Source organism: Thamnophis elegans, chromosome 3, assembly GCF_009769535.1.
Source record: "Thamnophis elegans isolate rThaEle1 chromosome 3, rThaEle1.pri, whole genome shotgun sequence".
In the NCBI taxonomy this organism is placed as follows: Eukaryota; Metazoa; Chordata; class Lepidosauria; order Squamata; family Colubridae; genus Thamnophis; species Thamnophis elegans.
In genome coordinates this window covers 30856920-30877382 of record NC_045543.1, presented here as the reverse complement: position 1 = coordinate 30877382, position 20463 = coordinate 30856920, and the positions used below count along the sequence as shown (strand labels likewise).

Below are 20463 nucleotides of genomic sequence, written 5' to 3'. Positions count from 1 at the left end.
TATGGATTTTTAGGATCTGGAATTTCAGAAAACTTTACATGATTCCACTGTGAAGACTTTTAAAATGGCAAAATAATGGTAATAATGGAAACTATTGTATCTTTCAAAATAGAAAAGTTTCCCACCTTTCTTGTGGCATATTTAACTTGAATTATCCTTTGGTTTACAGCAGGGCTGTCAAACTCACTTTGTCACATGATATATTTTTTCCCTTCACTAAAGCGGGCATGGGAGTGACCAGCCTGTGACACATCCAGCCTGTCGGCCGGGAGGTTGACAGCCCTGGTCTACAGCTACAGAGAACATTATTGTGTCTTTATATGCAGTAGATAGTAATATTCTGATCAATATCCAGAACATGGTAGATATAGCAGTTGTTATAATCGCGTGAGAATAGTTGTTATTAAAATTGAATGAGAATAAAATTAGAGCATTCCCACACAAATAAATTTTAGATTTAGGTTAGATCAAATAATTAGGTTGGATCATTACTCATAATGAAACATCTACAAAGCAACAACTAAGCTCAGAGAGCACCAAGGACCCCCTTATTTCAGTTCTGAGCTACAAATATTCTCCTTGATCAAAATGTTGTTATGCTAACATGTTGTGGAACCTAACAATAGTATTTTTACCCTGTTTACCAACAATCTTTTGGATTAGGTGGTATAAAAATGATTGTAAATACTAAATAAGTAGAGTAATACTCTACTTCAGTTGATATACCAATTCCTTTTCTCGTTTCCTGAAAGAGTTCAGCTACTCTTTAATGTTGTTTCGAAAACACCCAGTCTTGAGCTGTTTTTTAAAATTGATTTAAAATTTTAGTTGAAAATCCTGGTTTTTAACATTCAAAGCCAAAAATAACCTAAAGTCAACACATCTAAGGATTGTCTACTCCAATTTGAATATGCCTGCCATAGAGGCTTTTCTTCTGGGTATCCCTCCTTTGGCAAATTAGTTGTAGTTACTAAAGATTCAGTTCAGTTCTAAAATTCTGTCCCCTAAAAATTCACTTGCCTTTAAAAGAAAATAATTCTAGAGGTTAGCTGAAATTTCAGTTTTGGTATCAAATGAAATGTTCCTAGCTAGCTTGATTTCTTCTTCTATTCAGCATTAATATACCTTTGTAATATAAACAATTGCTTTTCAATGTTTGACTTGATTTTGATTCGTTTAATTCAGGATAATCAGTTTAGATTAGAATTATTGGTTGCAAGCTGCTTTGGAGGCTGTTATAATTGGAAAATCAGAGTAGAATCATGTTAACATCTACCAGTTTCGATTATTTGTATCAGTATTACTTGGTATATTTGTGTGTGCATGCTTGCATTCACATGTATGCTAAAGGAAGAAAAAGATTGGTGGGAGGTGACATCTTGATTTCTGATGATGTACATATTAGGAATATAAAAGAAATAAGCAGATTTGCAAAATTTACCAGAATGCACTCAGTTGGAGATGAATGGCAGCATTGATTAGAATGCAGTGGGTTTAAAGACATATAGTAAGTATTTAAAGGAGAGTTTGCGCATGAAACAAATGTGTAATGAACATTACACTGATAACCTTAAGATAATTGAGAATAATGGTTCTAGAATGTCTCAAAATATGTTTAAAGCCCCTGACAGGAAAGCCTTGATAGTCTTGAGCCACCTAAAATATAAAGTGATTTTTTAAAAAACTTTTCTCTCAGTTGTTTGAGCCTCTTTTTCAAATCCATTGATTCTGCAGTGTCAGAAAACTGACTTAATGGGAGGTGAGGTAAAGGTTGATTGGATGTACATTGTAATGAACCTAGTCTATAAAATCCTCATGAGAGAAATTTAAAATATTGCAGTCATTTATTTATTATAGGTAAGGCAGAAGTGAATTTTCTAAATGGTGATGAGATTTAGGATAGATTTATTTAAAAAATGAGAATGTTGAACTATTAGTACTTTTGACCACCAATTGCTTATGTATTAGGTAATTAACAAAATAGGATGTCATAATTTTGCACATGTCCTGAAATAGAACCACTAACCACTTCTAACCACACTGAGCTTTTAATAGAAAATGTGGTTGCTTAATGCTTCCCCACCAGAAATGTTAAGATTAAGTTTGCTATTAGATTGCAGCCAGAATAGTCTACAAACAGGAAGAAAGTCTTGCTCTGCTCTCTGCCTGTTTTTCCTTGTTTAAGTTGATGTGATAATTCATTGCAGATTTTCTTTCTTTGACAGAGCGCCTACCGCAGAAATGGGATGACTTTTCTGGCTTGCTAATATGGATGTGCCTACAGCAACAGGAAAGAAGACAGTATTATATTAAGGTGATTTTTTTTCCCCCCAAGCCAATTCGGCATTTGCAAGTATACTTGTGAGTGGGCTGGCTTGTTGCGACTATCAAATGGCTGCTTCTGTCTCTCTTTTCCTACCCCCTCAGTCATTATTCCTGATTTCTAAAAGTAACATTTAGCTAATTAATGGCAAGATGTTTGGTATGTCATGGTAAATTGCACGGTTCTGAAGTTTACCCTCCTCCTCAAAATTATTACAGTATCAGTCCTCAAGAACAAATTTCAGTGGCCTTTTTGTTAATTTCAACTCATCACCTTTATAAAGAAAGTTAAAAGGAGCTGTGATGTATTTACATCAAACTGCTAATTGCCTTATTTGTTTTTCCTCATCAGGAAAATAATTAGAGAAATTTTGATTTTTTCACAAATCTAAGAAGCCAATTGTTATTTTGTGTAATTTGGAAATTGATAGACTGACCAGGAACTGTGAAACAGAAAATAATGTTATTTTAACAATCAATCTAAACCTCGTTATATAATATCAGAGTTCAACTAAACTGTGCTATACCAATATTGGTCTTAAAAACTGGATTTTTGAAAAATAGCAATTCTAAAACTATATACTATGAGAGTCGCCTACAGGTGCTAACAATTACACCAGCAAGTGATGCCATGCAAAGGTAAGCACTTCTGGCACATCTGTGCATCAGATATGAAAAGCACCTGAAGGCAGGACAGGAAGCAATGGATGGAAACTAATCAAGGAGAGAAGCAACCTAGAACTAAGGAGAATTTTCTTGATAGTTAGGACAGTTAATCAGTGGAATAACTTGCCTCCAGAAGTTGGCAATAGCAATAGCACTTAAACTTATATACCGCTTCACAGTGCTTTACAGCCCTTTCTAAGCAGTTTACAGATTCAGCATATTGCCCCCTGGGTCCTCATTTTACTCACCTCAGAAGGATTGAAGCCTGAGTCAACCTTGAGCCGGTGAGGATCGAATTGCCAAACTGCTGCCAGCTGGTAAACAGCAGAGTAGACTGCAGTACTGCATTCTAACCACTGTGCCACTACGGCTCTTGCTCCAATACTTGAAGTTTTTAAGAAGAGATTGGATAACCATTTTTCTGATAGGTTTCCTGCCTGAGCCGGGGGTTGGACTAGAAGACCTCCAAGGTCCCTTCCAACTCCATTATTCTGTTATTCTGATTGCCTCATTTTCAGTCAGTCAGACATTTTGCAGAGACAGAGCAGAATTGCCTACTATGGAGAAATCCTGTGCAGTTCAAGAATGAGGCTCTTTCACTCAGAAAAAAAACAAAATCATTTAGTGAATCATGCAAAAAACTGAAGGCAGGGATAATTCTTCGTACGTTGGGATATTAATTAAAAGCCCATTTTTACACAGAAAAATATATTGTATTCTCGCAGTGCAAATGCCTTACAATAATTATATGGGAAGCATTTTTCTGTTAAAATAAGATAGTAGATTGTAATCTCATTTTTTTTCTATGGAATAAAAACATGGAAACAGCATTTTGCCACTACATCAAGATTATTGGTTTATATGCTTTTTCTAGGCTTCCAGTGCTTTGTGAATCCATTTATCTGAATTTTTTTTGAAAGAAATGACACTACAGCATCCTCTTCTTTCTTTTTCTTGGAGCACCTAATGTCTTGTCATTTCTTCAGTTGGCACGTTACTCAATCGAAGAAGGATTACTTTCAATTGCAAACTAATTTCAGTATTATGTTTTTGTTCAAAATTTGCACAAGACTATATTCATTTTCACTTTTTTATTAAAACTTTAGGAACGTTTTCACTATTCTATGATGAAGTCTGAATGTGGCCATCAGTTTTGAATGGGATCTCATGTAATGTTTTCATTAAACCCTGCAGGACGGACTCATTGCCAAAAGTTGCTGCTGTACAGCTAATCATAAGAGCCAAGGACTTAAAGAGTCCAAATACTGGACATTCACCATAACCAGCCTTATACGGATCAATCTCTTTAGAAGTCAATGTTTAGATGTGGTTACTTTACTGAATTATTGCAATTGATATATTCAGTATTATGCTTTCCATAGTGGCATAATTATACTTTAAAAACATTTTGCATGTCATTTTTCTGGAATTGATCTGATGTTAAAGAACTAAAAATAGTGTATACAGTAAAGAAGAAAACCCATTGCTGATGTTCTGTCTGTGCTTGCTGAAATGTATGATTAAACCTTTCTTTTTATCATGATTTCTTATTTTTCTTGGCATCCATAATGATGGAAAATTATATGCTTGCTGTAAACATCCAGACTTTTTAAAGGACACCAGCATTTATTGTATTTGGTTTCGATCTGCAGGCATATATGCAAAAAGAAAACATTTTAAGCCAAGAATACTGGAATAAAAATTCTTTCTCTAGATGTATCTTTGTTTTTAAAAAAAATGCATAAGCAGAAAAAGCACTGCCATTTATTTCTACTTGGTACACTTACAACCCCAGAGAATGAAAAATCAACATATATTTCTCTTAGAAATATGACAGATCATGTTTTTGTTGGTCTGCTGTATATTTGTCTGTCTTGAACAGTCTGACAGGCAATTATTTATAAAATCTAGTTTGTTCAATAAACCCATATAATAACCTTTCTCTTCTCCAAAAAGCAAGAATTATATGCCAAAATGAAAAAATTGTAAGGAAAACAAGCTACATTTTGTCTCATTTTCTTGGATCAGTCTAGATTTATTCTCAGAATGACTGAATATAGTATAGTTCCTATATATTCCCATTCCCTTTATTCTTATTCTTCATATTCTTTCTGTTCCTCCTTAATTTTTAATATTCTTATATTATTTATATTTACAGAAATATTTAGATTTTGATCTTCCTCTCCAAAAAGGACATACTGAAAGAAGGATCCAAAATAAACAAACAGATATAAATACAATCCGCCATTAAAATACAATTACCAAATTAAAAGTAACTTCAGGACAAAATTACAGAGGCCAAACTAAATACCAGAATCCCATATTTAAAGAGAAAGTATCCAATAGTGAACTGAGCAGAGTTTCCAATACTACCCCTTTCTGTAAGGCAGGGAGACCTCTATTCATATGCTACAGGAGGTGATGGTGGCACCAGCAGCTTCAACTGTCCCCAGACTTCATCAGTTAGTGATGTTGTTTCCCAAAAGTTGTCAGTCAGAGGACAGTTCAGTAATCTGAATAGGTGAATCCTTAAAAGGACAATTCGTTGTTCAACCATATCTTGATAACACAAGTGGGTGTTGAGTAAGAACAATTATTTACAGAAGTATATTACAATATATCATAACCCGTATAGGGAAGACTCAAGATTGCATTCATTGCATGTAGATTAAGAGAGAAAGCCCATGGAAAACAAGCTTGTCTAAATATATGGAATATTATTTACTCAAAACTTCTCTCATGTTAGAAATAGCATTACAACCTTAAGGATTTGAATAAAAAATTAAAGTTCTATTCCTTTAATTGTCTGAAGAATAATTTCTTACTTCCCTTCTTACTCCACAAAAGATTTAGTTTTCCTTTTCCATACATAGCAGCCAAATGTGATGTTCTTTCACATTCTCAGGAGGCTGTCCATTGGAAGAAGTCTCTCTAGATTTGGGGGGCTTTGGTCAAACCAGGATTACTGTGGAAAGAATTCCTTTCTGGCAGGCTTCAGATTTAGAAGGGACCACGTTTGTATTAAAACTCTGCCATCAGCCATGTGCCGTTCTCATAAAATATTTTATAGCTTCCTGTCTAGCTCATGCAAAATGTTTCATAGTACATAAACACTTCCAGAGATAATTTGAGGATAAATTGATAGCGGCATTTGTCATAGGTATAACTTCAACATTGAAGGCTATTCTATTACGTTTTATTGGCCAAGTGAATTTTTTTTTTTTTTTAAGGTTAGGAATCAGGTTGGGTTTTTAAGATTGCAATGGTACATCTGTACAGAACAGCAACATAGCTAGGAAAACGTGATGGGATGCATTTAATCAATGACTCTTCCAGAGGGCAATAAGCCAACTTTATGCAGCTAAACTATCCTGGAGAAATGGAATGTATATTTTGTGGCTTAAGTAAGGCCAGATGGCCTTTAAAACCAGAAAAAGGCTACATATCTATTATAACTTTATTGTCCCTTAAAATAACGGCACTTTTAAAAATTTCATATATTTCATATATCACAAGAGGAGCAGAATTAGATATATAAACTTTCATTAGACATTAATGTGGTGGCAATACAAACAACTCTTTAAAAAGCAGAGGATTGTAAATATAGAAATGTTCCTACTTCAAGGTCTCGGAGTCATATGAACTAATGGAGAAAGCATGGATTCTGTAGTATACTTATTTCATATTTCTTACTAGGGCTAGTTATAGAGGAAAACAATTACTAGAAATTATGTACTTCTTTAAAGACCTTACTGTGAATAAATGTGAGCATGGAGAGCATCATTTATTCAGAGACTAGATCAGTGGTTCCCAAACTTTTTCAGTCTACTGCCCCCTTGGTGCTACAAACTGATCCTCAGTGCCCCCCACCCAGTGTTGGAATTCAATTTTTTTCTACCGCTTCTGTGGGCATGACTTGATGGGCGTGGCTGGGGGGTCATGTGACTGGGCTGTTTATTAATCCAGATGATTTTTAAAAGAATCCTATTAACAATACTAATAGTATAGAAAAAACCGTGCATCTATGAAGTAGTTACAAAATCACGCCCTGCCCCAGCATGAAAGGATTACAATCCACAACTTCTTTTGTACACTGTTCAATCCTTATTTACATAAGAAAGTAGTTCAAGCGGACTAGAGGCTCTTCCTCTTAGAATCACAATTTTTTACGGAGACAGCAGCTCAGTTGCTACACAGCATGACAGACCAGCCGAGGGTCTCCATGCGCTCATGTCAGGTGGGATAGGAGCTTCGGCTCTTGTGAAGCTGTTCACTCACATGCCCATTCGTTAAATAACAGCTGGCCACGGAGAAGGAAGGTGGCAAAGCCGGCAAGAAGCAGGGAAGATAACTCCATTGCTACGTTTAGAGGTTCACAGCCGCCCCCCCTCCGCAGCTGGAGGAGCAGTTTTAACTGCCAGTCTCTTGCAATGAAAAAGAACCCAGCCCTTCCACCCATTGAAGGTGCACGTGAGACCCAAGCCTTCCCAAAGGTGCGGCGCGCCGGTTCCTGGTGAGGCGAGACTGAGCTGCCACCTCCACGCAAGGCGCGTGGGGAAAGGACTCTTGCTTTCGGTCCTATTGCATTCCCTTCTTTGCCTGCGCGCTAACCTAGGCGAGTCAGGAGTACAGTACAGCAGAACACCTCCAGCACTCCTCTGCCATCTCCCTTGCCTCTTAGCGCCCCCCCTGCCCTCCCTCTTGCCTCTTAGCACCCCCCTGCTGCCCCCCTTGCCTCAGCGCCCCCCTAAGTCATCCCACCGCCTCCCAGGGGGCAGTACAGCCCACTTTGGGAACCACTGGACTAGATGATGATTTCTTCCTAAATATAAGATGGTTTCTTGAATCCTCTCATACAGAGAATATAGTAGAGGTAAACAATCTGAAGATCCCTTGGAGCCTACTTTCAGTATCTCTTTGCTGATCAAGTGCCCAAACTGTTTTCAGGGTTCTGCATAGCCTAGAAAAAAGTCACTCCTTTACTAAATTATATAATATTTAAATTATTATTTATTAAAATAATAATTTGTAAAATTATAAAAATTATCTTTTTTTTTTTTTTTTACATACATGGATTCATTTCAGTATGAATTTTAAAATGAAAATGGAGTCCATTTCATTTACAATATAAACTAAATAGATTGTCTCCATTAAGAGAAAAAAAGTGTAAAATAGATGTAGAACATGGGCTGATGACTAAAAGATAACTGATGTCTGAATGCTCCATGAAACTGCTCTCATGAACTGGTCAATGCATATTAACATGTTTGTCTGAAAGTAGTTTAGCTACTTGGCCTTTGCAAACACGTTAGTTCAATTTGTATAAAATCATTTTCCAAAGCTGAAGATCAACATAAGTTTTAATATTGAAGTATAGAAGGCAACACCTGATCAATCTTCACTGTTCTTGAAAAGCCAAATGACTTGTTATAGTGCGCACTTGCAAAACTTTGTGGAATGGATGTCAAGGAGGATACGTTGTCTATTGTGGCATTGCATGAAACGATATACATTGCAACAGCAAAGAGCATCTTCAGATGAAAACACTGGATCCTGAGATGGCTTTAAGAACTTAAATGGAAGAGCACTATGAAATCCTAGGAGGCTAAACTGGGAAACAAAAACAATTTTGGGTGACAGCAATAACAAACCACTTCCATATGTTTGTGTAAAGAAAACCTAGATAGACATGCATGGAAATCATCAGAAATTAAAAAATAAGGGACATTTTGTGGGATGACTGATAGGTAGTTTACCAAACTAGTATAAGTTTACAATGATGATGTTTCTCCAAGACTTGACACTTTTGATCATCTCCAATTTTGACATTTTATGCCAAAAGGAAGTGATGTTGCAGATGGAGGGATTCTGTCCTCTTTACTTCATGACAATTTTATGGTTAAGTAACATATCAGTGTACAGATTGCAGCGTATGCGCACACAAACACATGCATTCCACAGCTATTGCTGCTGTAGACCTCTTAAGCTTAGGGAGCAATTTGCATTAATAAAGACTGTGTTCTAAAATATGTTCAAAACTTGGCTTAGTTATATTTGTAATTAAAAATTTCATTGCAACTTTTTGAATTATTGAATTATTATCAAAAAACATCAAGAGGCAATGATGCAACATATATATGGATTTATGATACATACATAGCATTGGTTTTAAAAAAACTAAGTATATTTTTAAATTATTGTTGAGATGTACTTTATTCAACACTTTACAAGTTATTTCACATACCTAGGACTGAAGCAATTGTGTGATAAAGATTGTGGAAAACCTTTCTGAAAAACGAAGTCCACTACATTCATTCAGGTTTCTCATTACTGGCATAATTGTTATTATTGATATTGATATTGATCTATGAACTATTATCGTCATGTATTGTAATTGTTTTACTTTTCCTTGCCTCAAAATTTAATTGGAAGAGAATGCCTGTAGAGAATTTTGATATGCATTTCTCCAAAGGTTAATATTATCCATATCCAATCTTTAATAGTAACATATAAATTCTAACTCAAGCTTCACTTTTAGTTTTTAGTTTCTTTTTAACAGGATAAATGCACTATTTTAAATGTTGGCCTAAACTTGCTAGACTCAAATAATATACAATTATTATTTGAAGGTTATCCAAAGTATGATGATTCCTGCTCTTTTTATGAAGATTCGAGACTCTTCTGATATTAAAGAGCTATAAAAAATTGAAATGTGCACTTTGAAAGAAAATGTAATACAATCATTAGAAAAACCAAGAGATCAAATAACTTTAACAATGTCCTGGTTTGTGCTGGGAGGGCAACATTTAATATTTTTATAGTTGTATATTGGGGAAAATATTGCCAAACCTAGAAGTTGGAGAAATGCCTCAGTGCTTGCTGAAATTAAAGTTGAGAGTTCCTTACTTTTTATTATACGCAGATTGTGTATTTGGCTACCATGAGCTTCCTTCAGACTCCCAAAGGCAAGTCTATTTTGCCCTCTGGGGGTTCTATACTACTTTAAGTTAGAAATTTATTTCATTAATATTTTTTTTGCTTATCATAAAATATCACTGATTTTTTTTCTGTTTGAGGAACCAAAAACATTTTTAGTCTTCATATCAGGAAGTCTAGTTTTTCCTAACACATTATTATTGTTTTCATATGGACAGGCTGTTCTTGTCTTTTCTTCTACCTTCTTCCAAGTTTATTATGCAACACGTAACACCCCAAATTTTAGAGTCACTTGGAATGCTGCCTCCAAAGGCCAAGTGTGGTTCCATACTTTACTTCACTGTTACAGAAAACGGGTTAAAGTCAGAATTGAGAATACAAGATCTTTGCTGGTTCAGGTCAAAAGCATTCTGTACCCCAGTGGCCACACCAGTCCCCTAGGAAATCTACAAGCAGAACACAAAAGACATCCTGTCCTCATGTACTCTAGCACCTGGTTTCAGGTTGTCTGTTGCCTCCATTAGAAAACACATGTCATTGCATTATGGGTGGTACTATCAATCCTTCAATGTAGACCAGGTCAGGAAACACTGCAAGAAATACTAGAACTCTATTTTATTGATGTAATAAAAGAATAATAATTGAAAGCCTGCTAACTGTTAACATTCATAACATCATTCTAAACCTGAAGATATGACCAGAATACAAATGTTTGCTTTAGAAAAAAACTTAAATTACAGAAGGAGTGGCAGCATTTTCTTCCATTAAAGTAGCATGAGTATGGACCATTTTCAAGAATAGCCACCCCATGATTCATTTTCACAGATCTCCATCTCCAAAACAGGATATTTCTTGTCACACTGTCTTTTATCCTAGCTCTACAAAGAGAGGAAGAAACATACCCCAAGATCTTTTAGCTTAGTTACCCCAAAATAGAAATCACTGTCCAAGCTGTCATGGTCTATTTACATGACCATAATGTATTTACAAATTCCTTCTATGCTTCATTTAATTATTTGTTGTCAGAGTCTAAAATCAAGGAGTTATACTCTTGCATTAAGAGCTTATGCTGCAATGATTTGGACCAGTAGAATAGTGAATCATTTTCAAGTAATTTCTTATAATTCTTGTAGTTAATTGATAATGGATTCCAATATTTCATACTTACTTTGTTTTCAAATGGCAGATAGTTAAAGTGGTGTTGGCTTGTATAAGAAGAAAAGGTGTGAATTATTTATTTTATCAATTCAGAATTTCTCCCTACTTATCTTCATTAGATTATCCTGATTGTATTATTGGCTACATTTAGTAAAATCTTTGGACCTGTAACATAATGACAGGCATTGACTTCAATAAAATGTTCCAGGCCATAAAATATCAATATTCCATATTGTCTGATTTAATAGATATTTGTCTTTAATGGATACATTTTTCTTCCATTTAGTCTACAAAATCATGATTTTACTATAGTGAAAGAAATAATTCACTCATAATTCTTAGACTTTGATTTATGCTATACACCACTGATACATCACCTTTTCAGTTTATATATAAATAAAATTGGATTTTCCATACTGCCTGTTTTAAATAAAGCCTATCTCTTCCTTCTTATAGCCCAAATTTGCACTGCTTTCCTATTTATTTCTTTGTCAAAACTGTCATCAACACTATTTCTGGAAATGTTCAGCATGTTGGTCTTTGTCTTAGTATTAGTGCTTTAGCAGGGCATTTTACAAAAGTAAAAATGTAAGAATGTAATGTAAGAAACCAGGGTAACCTAAACATGTTGTATTTTGCAAAAAATAGTATTTAAAATACTTTTTAGAAGGACAATATGAATGTAATTAACTTGCAGTTTCTTGCTCGTCATCTGATTCAATTGATTCTTCAGTTGAATAAACTCTTAAATTTTTATTTGCAAAACTAATGTTGCAGTTTTGTATGCTATCAACTGGATGTAAGTCCTTTGGAATTCAGTGAGACTCATGATTAGACATCTATCAGATTGTACTGTAAAACTTGAGCATAAATCAACTGAACTCAGACTAACATTTTTTCTCCTGTTGTCTAACAAGATACTCTATAAAAATGTCCCTGTCCCATATTTCTGATCAATATCCCTCCCACATGATTTGCATTAGGAAGGAAGCTCTGAATCTTTCTGAAGGCATTTTCTTTTGGGGAGTGGGGAAGGCACGTGTATTTTGGCTTGCTCCTGCTCACTGAACTGCATATATTGCTGTAGTGGCGACTAGTGCATACTGTGGTTTTTTAGTTTCTGGTCCTTCTCATTTATTCTTGATGCCCAAACACAGCAGATTTACTGATCATAAGACTGTAAAAGACTGGAAGGAGACAGAACTGTAATAATAGGCCTGTTGAGAGGGGAAGGCGGGAGTTTCTTGGAGTCTTACATTACCTAATTTGTTGGAACACACTGGGAATTACCGCTCTAAGATGCCATCATAAATTTGATTTTCCAGTATTTAAGCAATCTTTCTTTCCATGTATGTTATTAGCAATGAATTTATTATTGCAAAGGGGTAGAAAAGATTTAAGGAAAAGAACTTAACATGATTCTACCCTGCTAACAATTTCTGAAGGACTGCCACTGGTTAAGGCCACAATCTAGCTGCCAAATCAACTGAGATGCTTAATAAGTGGTACTCTGCAAAGAATCCTACTTTCTAATGTGGGGTATAATTTATTTTAGGACGCATGCCATGGCAAAATAATCTCATTCTTTCAAACTATTATTGCAACTGCATCCTAAATCATAAGCAATATGATTGCATTATACAGTATCAAATGTACACCTAAATACATCAATTTATGTTGATTTATAAATTCAGAATAGAACCATTTTTTTAAATATCCTGTGCGGTTCTGGTTATTCAGTCTCAAACTATTTTTTTATTAAAATAGGAAAATGTATAAAGGCAAAGTGTCTGGAACAAAATGATCCTACTCTACCCCAATCCTGAGTCTTAAACCCTTCTCAAATGTTTAATAGCTCTCTGTGCATGTGCTGATTTCCTTTTGTGTGATTATTTTGTTTTTTCTATTGTTACTCTGATGGGTGTGAGAAGGAGAAGTTGCATCTGGGCTGCACATCTTTCATTAGAAAAGAATAGGCAGTATTAACTGGAAAGGAGACTTTCTCGTGGCAGCTGAAAATGAGTTCTGAAAGAAGAGATATAGGAAAATCCCTGAACCGTGTCTTTTGGAAGAATTAATAACTTGTGCCATATGTTCTGCAATGGCATGGAATCTGAGATGCAATATTAAATTCTTCATAAAAATCATGATGCCTCAAACCTGCTGAGGTCAACAAAATTGGTAGGCAATAAAATAATTGTTAAGAAGACTTCTAGGTTGGAGAATGTCTTGAAATATCATATGTTAAAATGATTTGCGATGAAAATAATAGTAGGCATCAGGTTCTTAAGAAATATTGTATGGATGCTTCAACTAAATCCAAGCATATTTGGATCCCATTAGTGATTAAAGCATATTTCTGATATTCTCATAATAATCATGGTAAGTTGAACATGAATAATTTATATATACAGGTGAAACTCGAAAAATTAGAATATCGTGCAAAAGTTCATTTATTTCAGTAATGCAACTTAAAAGGTGAAACTAATATATGAGATAACTCATTACATGCAAAGCAAGATAGTTCAAGCCGTAATTTGTCATAGTTGTGATGATTATGGCGTACAGTTCATGAAAACCCCAAATCCACCATCTCAGAAAATTAGAATATTACATGCAATCAATAAAACAAGGATTGTACATAGAACAGTATTGGACCTATGAAAAGTATAAGCATGCATATGTGGGCCACTTTTGCAGCAATTACTGCCTCAATGCAGCATGGCATGGAAGCTATCAGTCTGTTGCACTGCTGAGGTGTTATGGAAGACCAGGATGCTTCAATAGCGGCCTTCAGCTCTTCTGCATTGTTCGGTCTCATGTCTCTCATCTTTCTCTTGGCAATGCCCCATACGTTCTCTATGGGGTTCAGGTCAGGCGAGTTTGCTGGCCAATCAAGCACAGTAATCTCACAGTCAATGAACCAGGTTTTGGTGCTTTTGGCAGTATGGGCAGCTGGAAAATGAAGTCAGCATCCCCATAAATCTTGTCTGCAGAAGGAAGCGTGAAGTGCTCCAAAATCTCATGGTAGACGGCTGCGTTGACCCTGGTCTTAATGAAGCACAGTGGTCCAAAGTCCTGTTGTTCAGGACTTTGTTTTGCATCTCCTTTGGAAACCAAGGACCCAGGAAGAATGGAGAGGCCAATCAAGCACAGTAATCCCACGGTCATTGAACCAGTTTTTGGTGCTTTTGACAAAAGTTGCTCTCATCAGAAAAGAGGACTTTGGACCAAGGAGCAACAGGACTTTGGACCACTGTGCTAAGACCAGGGTCAACGCAGCCATCAGGAGATTTTGGAGCACTTCATGCTTCCTTCCACAGATGAGCTTTATGGGGATGCTGACTTCATTTTCCACCTGCTCACACTGCCAGAAGCACCAAAACCTGGTTCAATGACTGTAGGATTACTGTGCTTGATTGGCCAGCAAACTCACCTGACCTGAACCCCACAGGGAATCTATGGGGCATTGCCAAGAGAAAGATGAGAGACATGAGACCGAACAATGCAGAAGAGCTGAATGCTTCTATTAAAGCATCCTGGTCTTCCATAACACTCAGCAGTACCACAGGCTGATAGCTTCCATGCCATGCCGCATTGAGGCAGTAATTGCTGCAAAAGGAGTCCAAACCAAGTACTGAGTACATATGCATGCTTATACTTTTCAGAGGTCCGATATTGTTCTATGTACAATCCTTGTTTTAGTGATTGCATGTAATATGTAATATTCTAATTTTCTGAGATGGTGGATTTGGGGTTTTCATGAGCTGTACGCCATAATCATCACTATTATGACAAATCACAGCTTGAACTATCTTGCTTTGCATGTAATGAGTCTTATCTCATATTAGTTTCACCTTTTAAGTTGCATTACTGAAATAAATGAACTTTTGCACGATATTCTAATTTTTCGAGTTTCACCTGTATGTATCGATGAATCTGGCAGTCTTCCCTGACCTGACATCCTTAAGGGGTTCACAGACTGTAACACCCAGAATTTGAAGGTCAGCAGGCTGCCATGATAGAATGTGGATGATGACTTTGCTCTCAGGATCAAGTCAAGCCAGAAAAATGAAAGTTGTCCTGAATGTTGATCCATGAGGCATAAAATCTTCCATTAGAATTATTGTCAATATTTAAAGGATTGGCTAGGATTGGATTCCTAGGGCAACCCTCTATTCCCAAATTGAGGATACATATGCAACTTTAAAATGCTCTTTCTAACCCTGGGAGACATAAACCACAAGTCCTTTACAGACCTATTTCAGAAAGTCAGCTGCCACCCTCATGTGGTTTTTCCCCTTTCGTTTTCCATTAATTTTTCATGACAACCTACGAATGTCAAAAGTATTACCAAGCCTATATTTAATGTTGCTTTAGTTGCAACTGCCTTTGTGGAAAATTAAATACTATAGAAAATCTAATGCGGATGTCCTATGAGTCATGCCTGGGTAGGCTTCTTTTCATGAAAAAGCCAGCAGTGCCACTACATTCAAAGAAATGGGAAACAGATCTTCCGAACACCAGTCTATCGGAGGCTACTCTTTTTAGCTGGTCCAGCCAACTTCAGTTCTCTCTTGGATCAGATGAGTTGACACCCACAGCTTGGCCTAATTTCAACACCACTATCTATTTCTTCCCTAATTGCAGCATGGAGTACAGAATGCATCTCTGCTCTAGTAATTCTGTATGAACTCACTGCTGGTAAGTCATGCTGGAGAGTCACTAATTTCCTGTCTGACCATACAGTGAGGAGACAACCAAATGTTTCTGCTACTGATTTTTTTGTCCTCTGGAAATGACTTTACACACAATTTGTAATCTACCACCACTTGACAACGAATGTCTGAAGCTATCCACCCTTTTTTCTTCATGGTGCAACAGGAGGGGAGGATTCTGTGGTTTACATGTAATTAAGGTATCTGCAGACAAGGCTAGGAGCAAACCTTGAACCTCAAGCAATGCTTCCCAGAATATTTCTGGAAAAAGAACTTACCCGGCTCACTTTTGCACCACGGGTATGCCTTTTCTAGTCTGACAGTAGCCTCTTATTCTCCGAGGCTAAGTAATGACACAGAGACAGACAGTGAGAGACTACTTCTGGATTCTAAATAGAATACAATGCCTCTCTTTAATATAATAGCCACTCTGCAAGTAAAAATGTTTAGCTGTCATTCTTTTTGACAATCTGTTTTGAGGGCTGACCTAAATAAGTGCATTTGTTTTTCTTCTATTAAAAGAAAGCTTGGCCTTTATAGTAGAACAAAATATATTGCTAAAAGGGATTATTGTCAGTTAATCAGTCACATTTTAGGTTTTTTTTTTAAATTCCCAGTTGGAGTTTCGACTTTGGGATTTACTTCAATTGCACCAGCCTCTGGGACTCCCCGATTTCCCTTCTTCTAGTTTATTTGGCTCCGTGTGAGGTAGTTATGCCTAAATTATGCACTTCGTTAAAAACAAGAACTTGCTTGACATATTTATACACTGATCTTCATTAAGTATTTTTCTGGTATGAATGTCCCATGGTGGGCATCAAAATGACATATAAATATGCTTTAGCCCCAATTGTAACCATACACTTTAAATGTTAGACGTTTAAAAACTATAGTTAACGTTTCATTATGAGTTGCCTTGCAAACATATGAAAGTATTGTATATGTACACACAAGATGTATGTTAAAAATGATGGCTCTATAGACCCCATCACAACCATAATTGTCCCAAGAGCCCCAAGAATGGTTTCTGCCAGTGTCCTTGCAACAAATACAGTATTTATATCCTTACATTTATAATCTACTTTTCTTTCAGGAGCTCAAGGCCACATGCGTAGTAATCGCCAGAAACACTGGAGGAGTTCAGTTGAAGGAGAAGAGGTGTGACCTTAAACAAACACTGAGATTGAAGTACCAGCAGTATCTGTATGTCCAAAGGTCTCATCTCCACCATTTTCTCAGAGGAAGGTTGATAAGAAAGACACTGTTATGCACTCAGAAGTAACGTGTAAACGTTATCCACTGCCATTAAGGGTGCAAGATATCTTGACCAGGAAAGTGTCAGTTCTGATCATGCTGAACTTGAAATGCCATCTAAACCTAACAATGGTAATTTCATTTTTAAAGAAGAATGATATGACGGGCTTGTGGAAGCCAAACTCCAGAAGATGGCGCCTATTATTTCGTACCAAAGACTGGTATTTTTCTTTAGGTACTATGATTTGGCATTTGAGATCCTGCTTGACCCAAGTAATGTACTTGGGTCAAGGGAGATATTCTGCAGACACACCCCTGCCTTTCTACTAGTCTCTTCTTTCTCTTTGAAAAATAAATGGAGGGTGCTGGCTATGAACATCAGAACTGCACTGAGCACTCAAGAGTGCCTGAGCTCTTGATTTTAAATAGATCAAGCATATTGATTATAAACAGATAAAGCATCTAAATATCCAAATCATGTTTATCCATAAAAAAAAATACTTGGTCATGTTTATATTCCAAATATAGTATAATATGCAATCTTAAGAATTTGCAAATGTATTTTCAAATTAGCAAGATTTGCTTTTTGTATTATTTCACTAAGGAATATAGTATGACTTCTCAGATAATACTTTATTTACATTAGCAAGATTCATTCATGTGTATGCTATCTGAACTGATAGTATGTGATATGGTTTGTAACACATTGCATTCAAAAGCAAAAAATCCATCTACTTTTTTTTTGTGCTTCCACTTACCTTGTAATGTCACTCCACAGCTTTTTTAACACTTTCTTTTAAAAGACCACTCTGCAATTATATCGGAAGTTACTTTTGAGCTTTGAGTTTCCCTATGAATCAAGGAAATCATAAATGATACTGAAACAAATCACTTAGCAATTGCCTAGGAGTTAGAAATGGTTAGAGATGGTTCTGTGCTGCATGAGAAAACTATCCCAAAGCTAGCTACCTAAAGCATTTTTAATATAAAGAATGTAAATTTCTACACATGCCTATTTATTTTGTTACAAGAGTTGCTTCTAGTATGGCACAGAAGGAAATCCAGTGAGACAGGTTAATGGACACTGAAGGCTGCTAATAAAAAGATTAAGTCCCTGAGCTGTCAAACTTCTCTTCCTTAAGCACATGTTTATGCTTCAAGTCAAACAATCCAGTGTGGGTATTATTTTTTTAACACATTTATTGAAGTTGGGCTACAGCCTGTTCTATGTATATTCATGCTGAATTTAGCAGATGCAGCCTTCTAGATGATCAATTTTCAAGTGAGAGAAAATGACAATTGCTAAGTGGATAATTACTGGATTTTCATGGGTTAGAAATTGTTATTGAATCTTCCCACTGAGAAGAAGTTTAGTTACTCTAGAAATCTATTTCTACATTTGACACATTTGCTTCTCCCTAGATTGGAAAGCTATGGTATGCAGAAAAATGAACTTCTTAGTATAGGTTTAAAATTGTGATTAACATTCTCTGAATTATCATTGTGTCCAAAAGATAGCATTCATAGGATTATACAACTTTACCAATAACATTTTGACTCATCGTTTCCTAAAAAACGTTAGAAGAAATTTGTACCATAGACATAACTAGTTAGGCCTGGTAGGCTTGGTTAATGGCAAATGACAGTTTTGGTTCTCTGTCTTCAATTAAAAGGCCCTTACATCCATTTCAGTCATCCAAAGTAGCCCAACGTATCTTATCTGGCACCCTCCAGTTGCTTTGGACTAGCAAAGTTTTTTGAGGGGGGAGATTTTCACAGATGTGAAAGGCATGAAAGAAAAGCTTCAATCTGCATAAGCTCTTGATTTGATTTGGTTTGATTTGATTTGATTTTAACAATAAAGATAAAATATTGAAAAGTCCTTGGTGCTCTCTGAGCTTGATTTTTTTTTAAGCATCATTTATCTTACCTAGTTTGGGTAATGAATCATCTGCAAGAAAACAATCAAGCTCAGAGAGCACCAAGGATCCTTCATTTCAGCACTGAACACAAACATTCTCCTGTATTAGATAAAATATTATATGGTTTTGATGGTTAAGTATAACCCCTCTTAATCACCAAGATAGATTCTAAAGAATTTAGGGCACTTCTACATAGCATCATTTCTGTTCTCTTATCTTTCCAAAGGATTTTGAAATTGTCTTCACATCTGATTTTTGGAAAAACCCCAAATCATGGGAAAAAACATCATGAATCAATCAATCAGTACTCACTCAAATAAGAGAGTGTAGAAATATCATTTACTTAATATCCTGTCTCCTGAGCTATGACAATCTTTGGGCTAACAAAACTCTTTGTGTCATATTTCCACAGAGAAAAAGTAGGAATCAATTACTAATTCCCCATTTGTGTTTTCAGTACATGCTGTTTGGCCATTTGCAAACATCTGGGACTATTAGCATGTAAAGAATGTAATCTAGTGATCAAGATGACATTCTTTCTATCAAAACCTTGATGATGACTTGACACAATAGTTTTGCAGCCAAGTAAAATTTTGGTTTATATAATATATTTTTATTCTTAAATAAGAATATAAAAGTTTATAACTATTTACAGACTCATTATATAAAAGGGAGGATAATTTATTAGGGGTTTTTTAATTATTATTTTTTTCAACGTCCAGCCAGGATGGATATTTTAATAAGTTTAATGTTGAACGTTTGAGTCATTTCCTCCTCCCCTTTTTTCCTTATATGTACACTTTTTTTCTTTTGTTGTTGTTGTTACTGTTGGATATATGTTTTTTCTCTCTCTGTGTGTATTTTATTCCTATTGATAAAGCATAATAAATATATACATGAAAAAATAAATAAAGGGGTGGATTCTGAACTGACTATGCTTCTCTTTAACAAAGTATCTTATGAAATCTACTAAAGAATTCCAGATTTAATAAGGAAGGAGAGTGAATGGGGAAATGATCTACTTCCAAGTAAGTCCTTGAGTACCAGCATTGCAAATCACAAAACAGAACCTTTGTTATTTTTGGTGCATCACACACATTGAAATAAGTAGGCTTTGCTGCCCAAAGAAGAGAGCATCAGGGAACATGTGATCTTATTATGAGGGATTCTGTGTCTCAGCACAGTAAAAAAATAAAAGCCAAGCTGGAGAAAGCTGGAGAGGTATCATGGTCTGATCATATCACCAATAATCACAACAACCAGAAGACAGCATGAAGGGTATACTATCGATCCATGCTACCACGTTCACTCTCTTGATTTTGGAAGAAACATGCCATATAAAAGGCTATGCAAATAGTGAAAAGGGGAAAAAGGAGAAAGAGCCAAGCTCCTTGGATGAAGGGGAGAAAGTAACGTACTTTGGTTCTAAGGGCAGGCCTTAAGGCCTTCTCATCTCAGCATGTGGTTTTCTTTCCCTTGAAACCTAT

The 20463-nt window shown here is 35.8% G+C and overlaps 1 protein-coding gene across 3 annotated transcripts in view; it reads left to right on the top strand.

Annotated features, from left to right (window-relative positions):
* SUPT3H (SPT3 homolog, SAGA and STAGA complex component) overlaps positions 1-4701 on the top strand; it is a 242300-nt gene extending 237599 nt beyond the window's left edge. For 2 of the 3 annotated variants that reach the window (XM_032213304.1, XM_032213305.1), the window contains 2 exons: positions 2226-2314; positions 4183-4701. In XM_032213304.1, the coding sequence (XP_032069195.1) occupies positions 2226-2267 (42 nt within the window). In that variant the 3' untranslated portion in view covers positions 2268-2314; positions 4183-4701. Of the gene's footprint in view, positions 1-2225; positions 2315-4182 lie in introns of those variants that run through there. The other variant, XR_004254980.1, reaches the window with a different exon arrangement.
* Positions 4702-20463: the final 15762 nt, after the last annotated feature.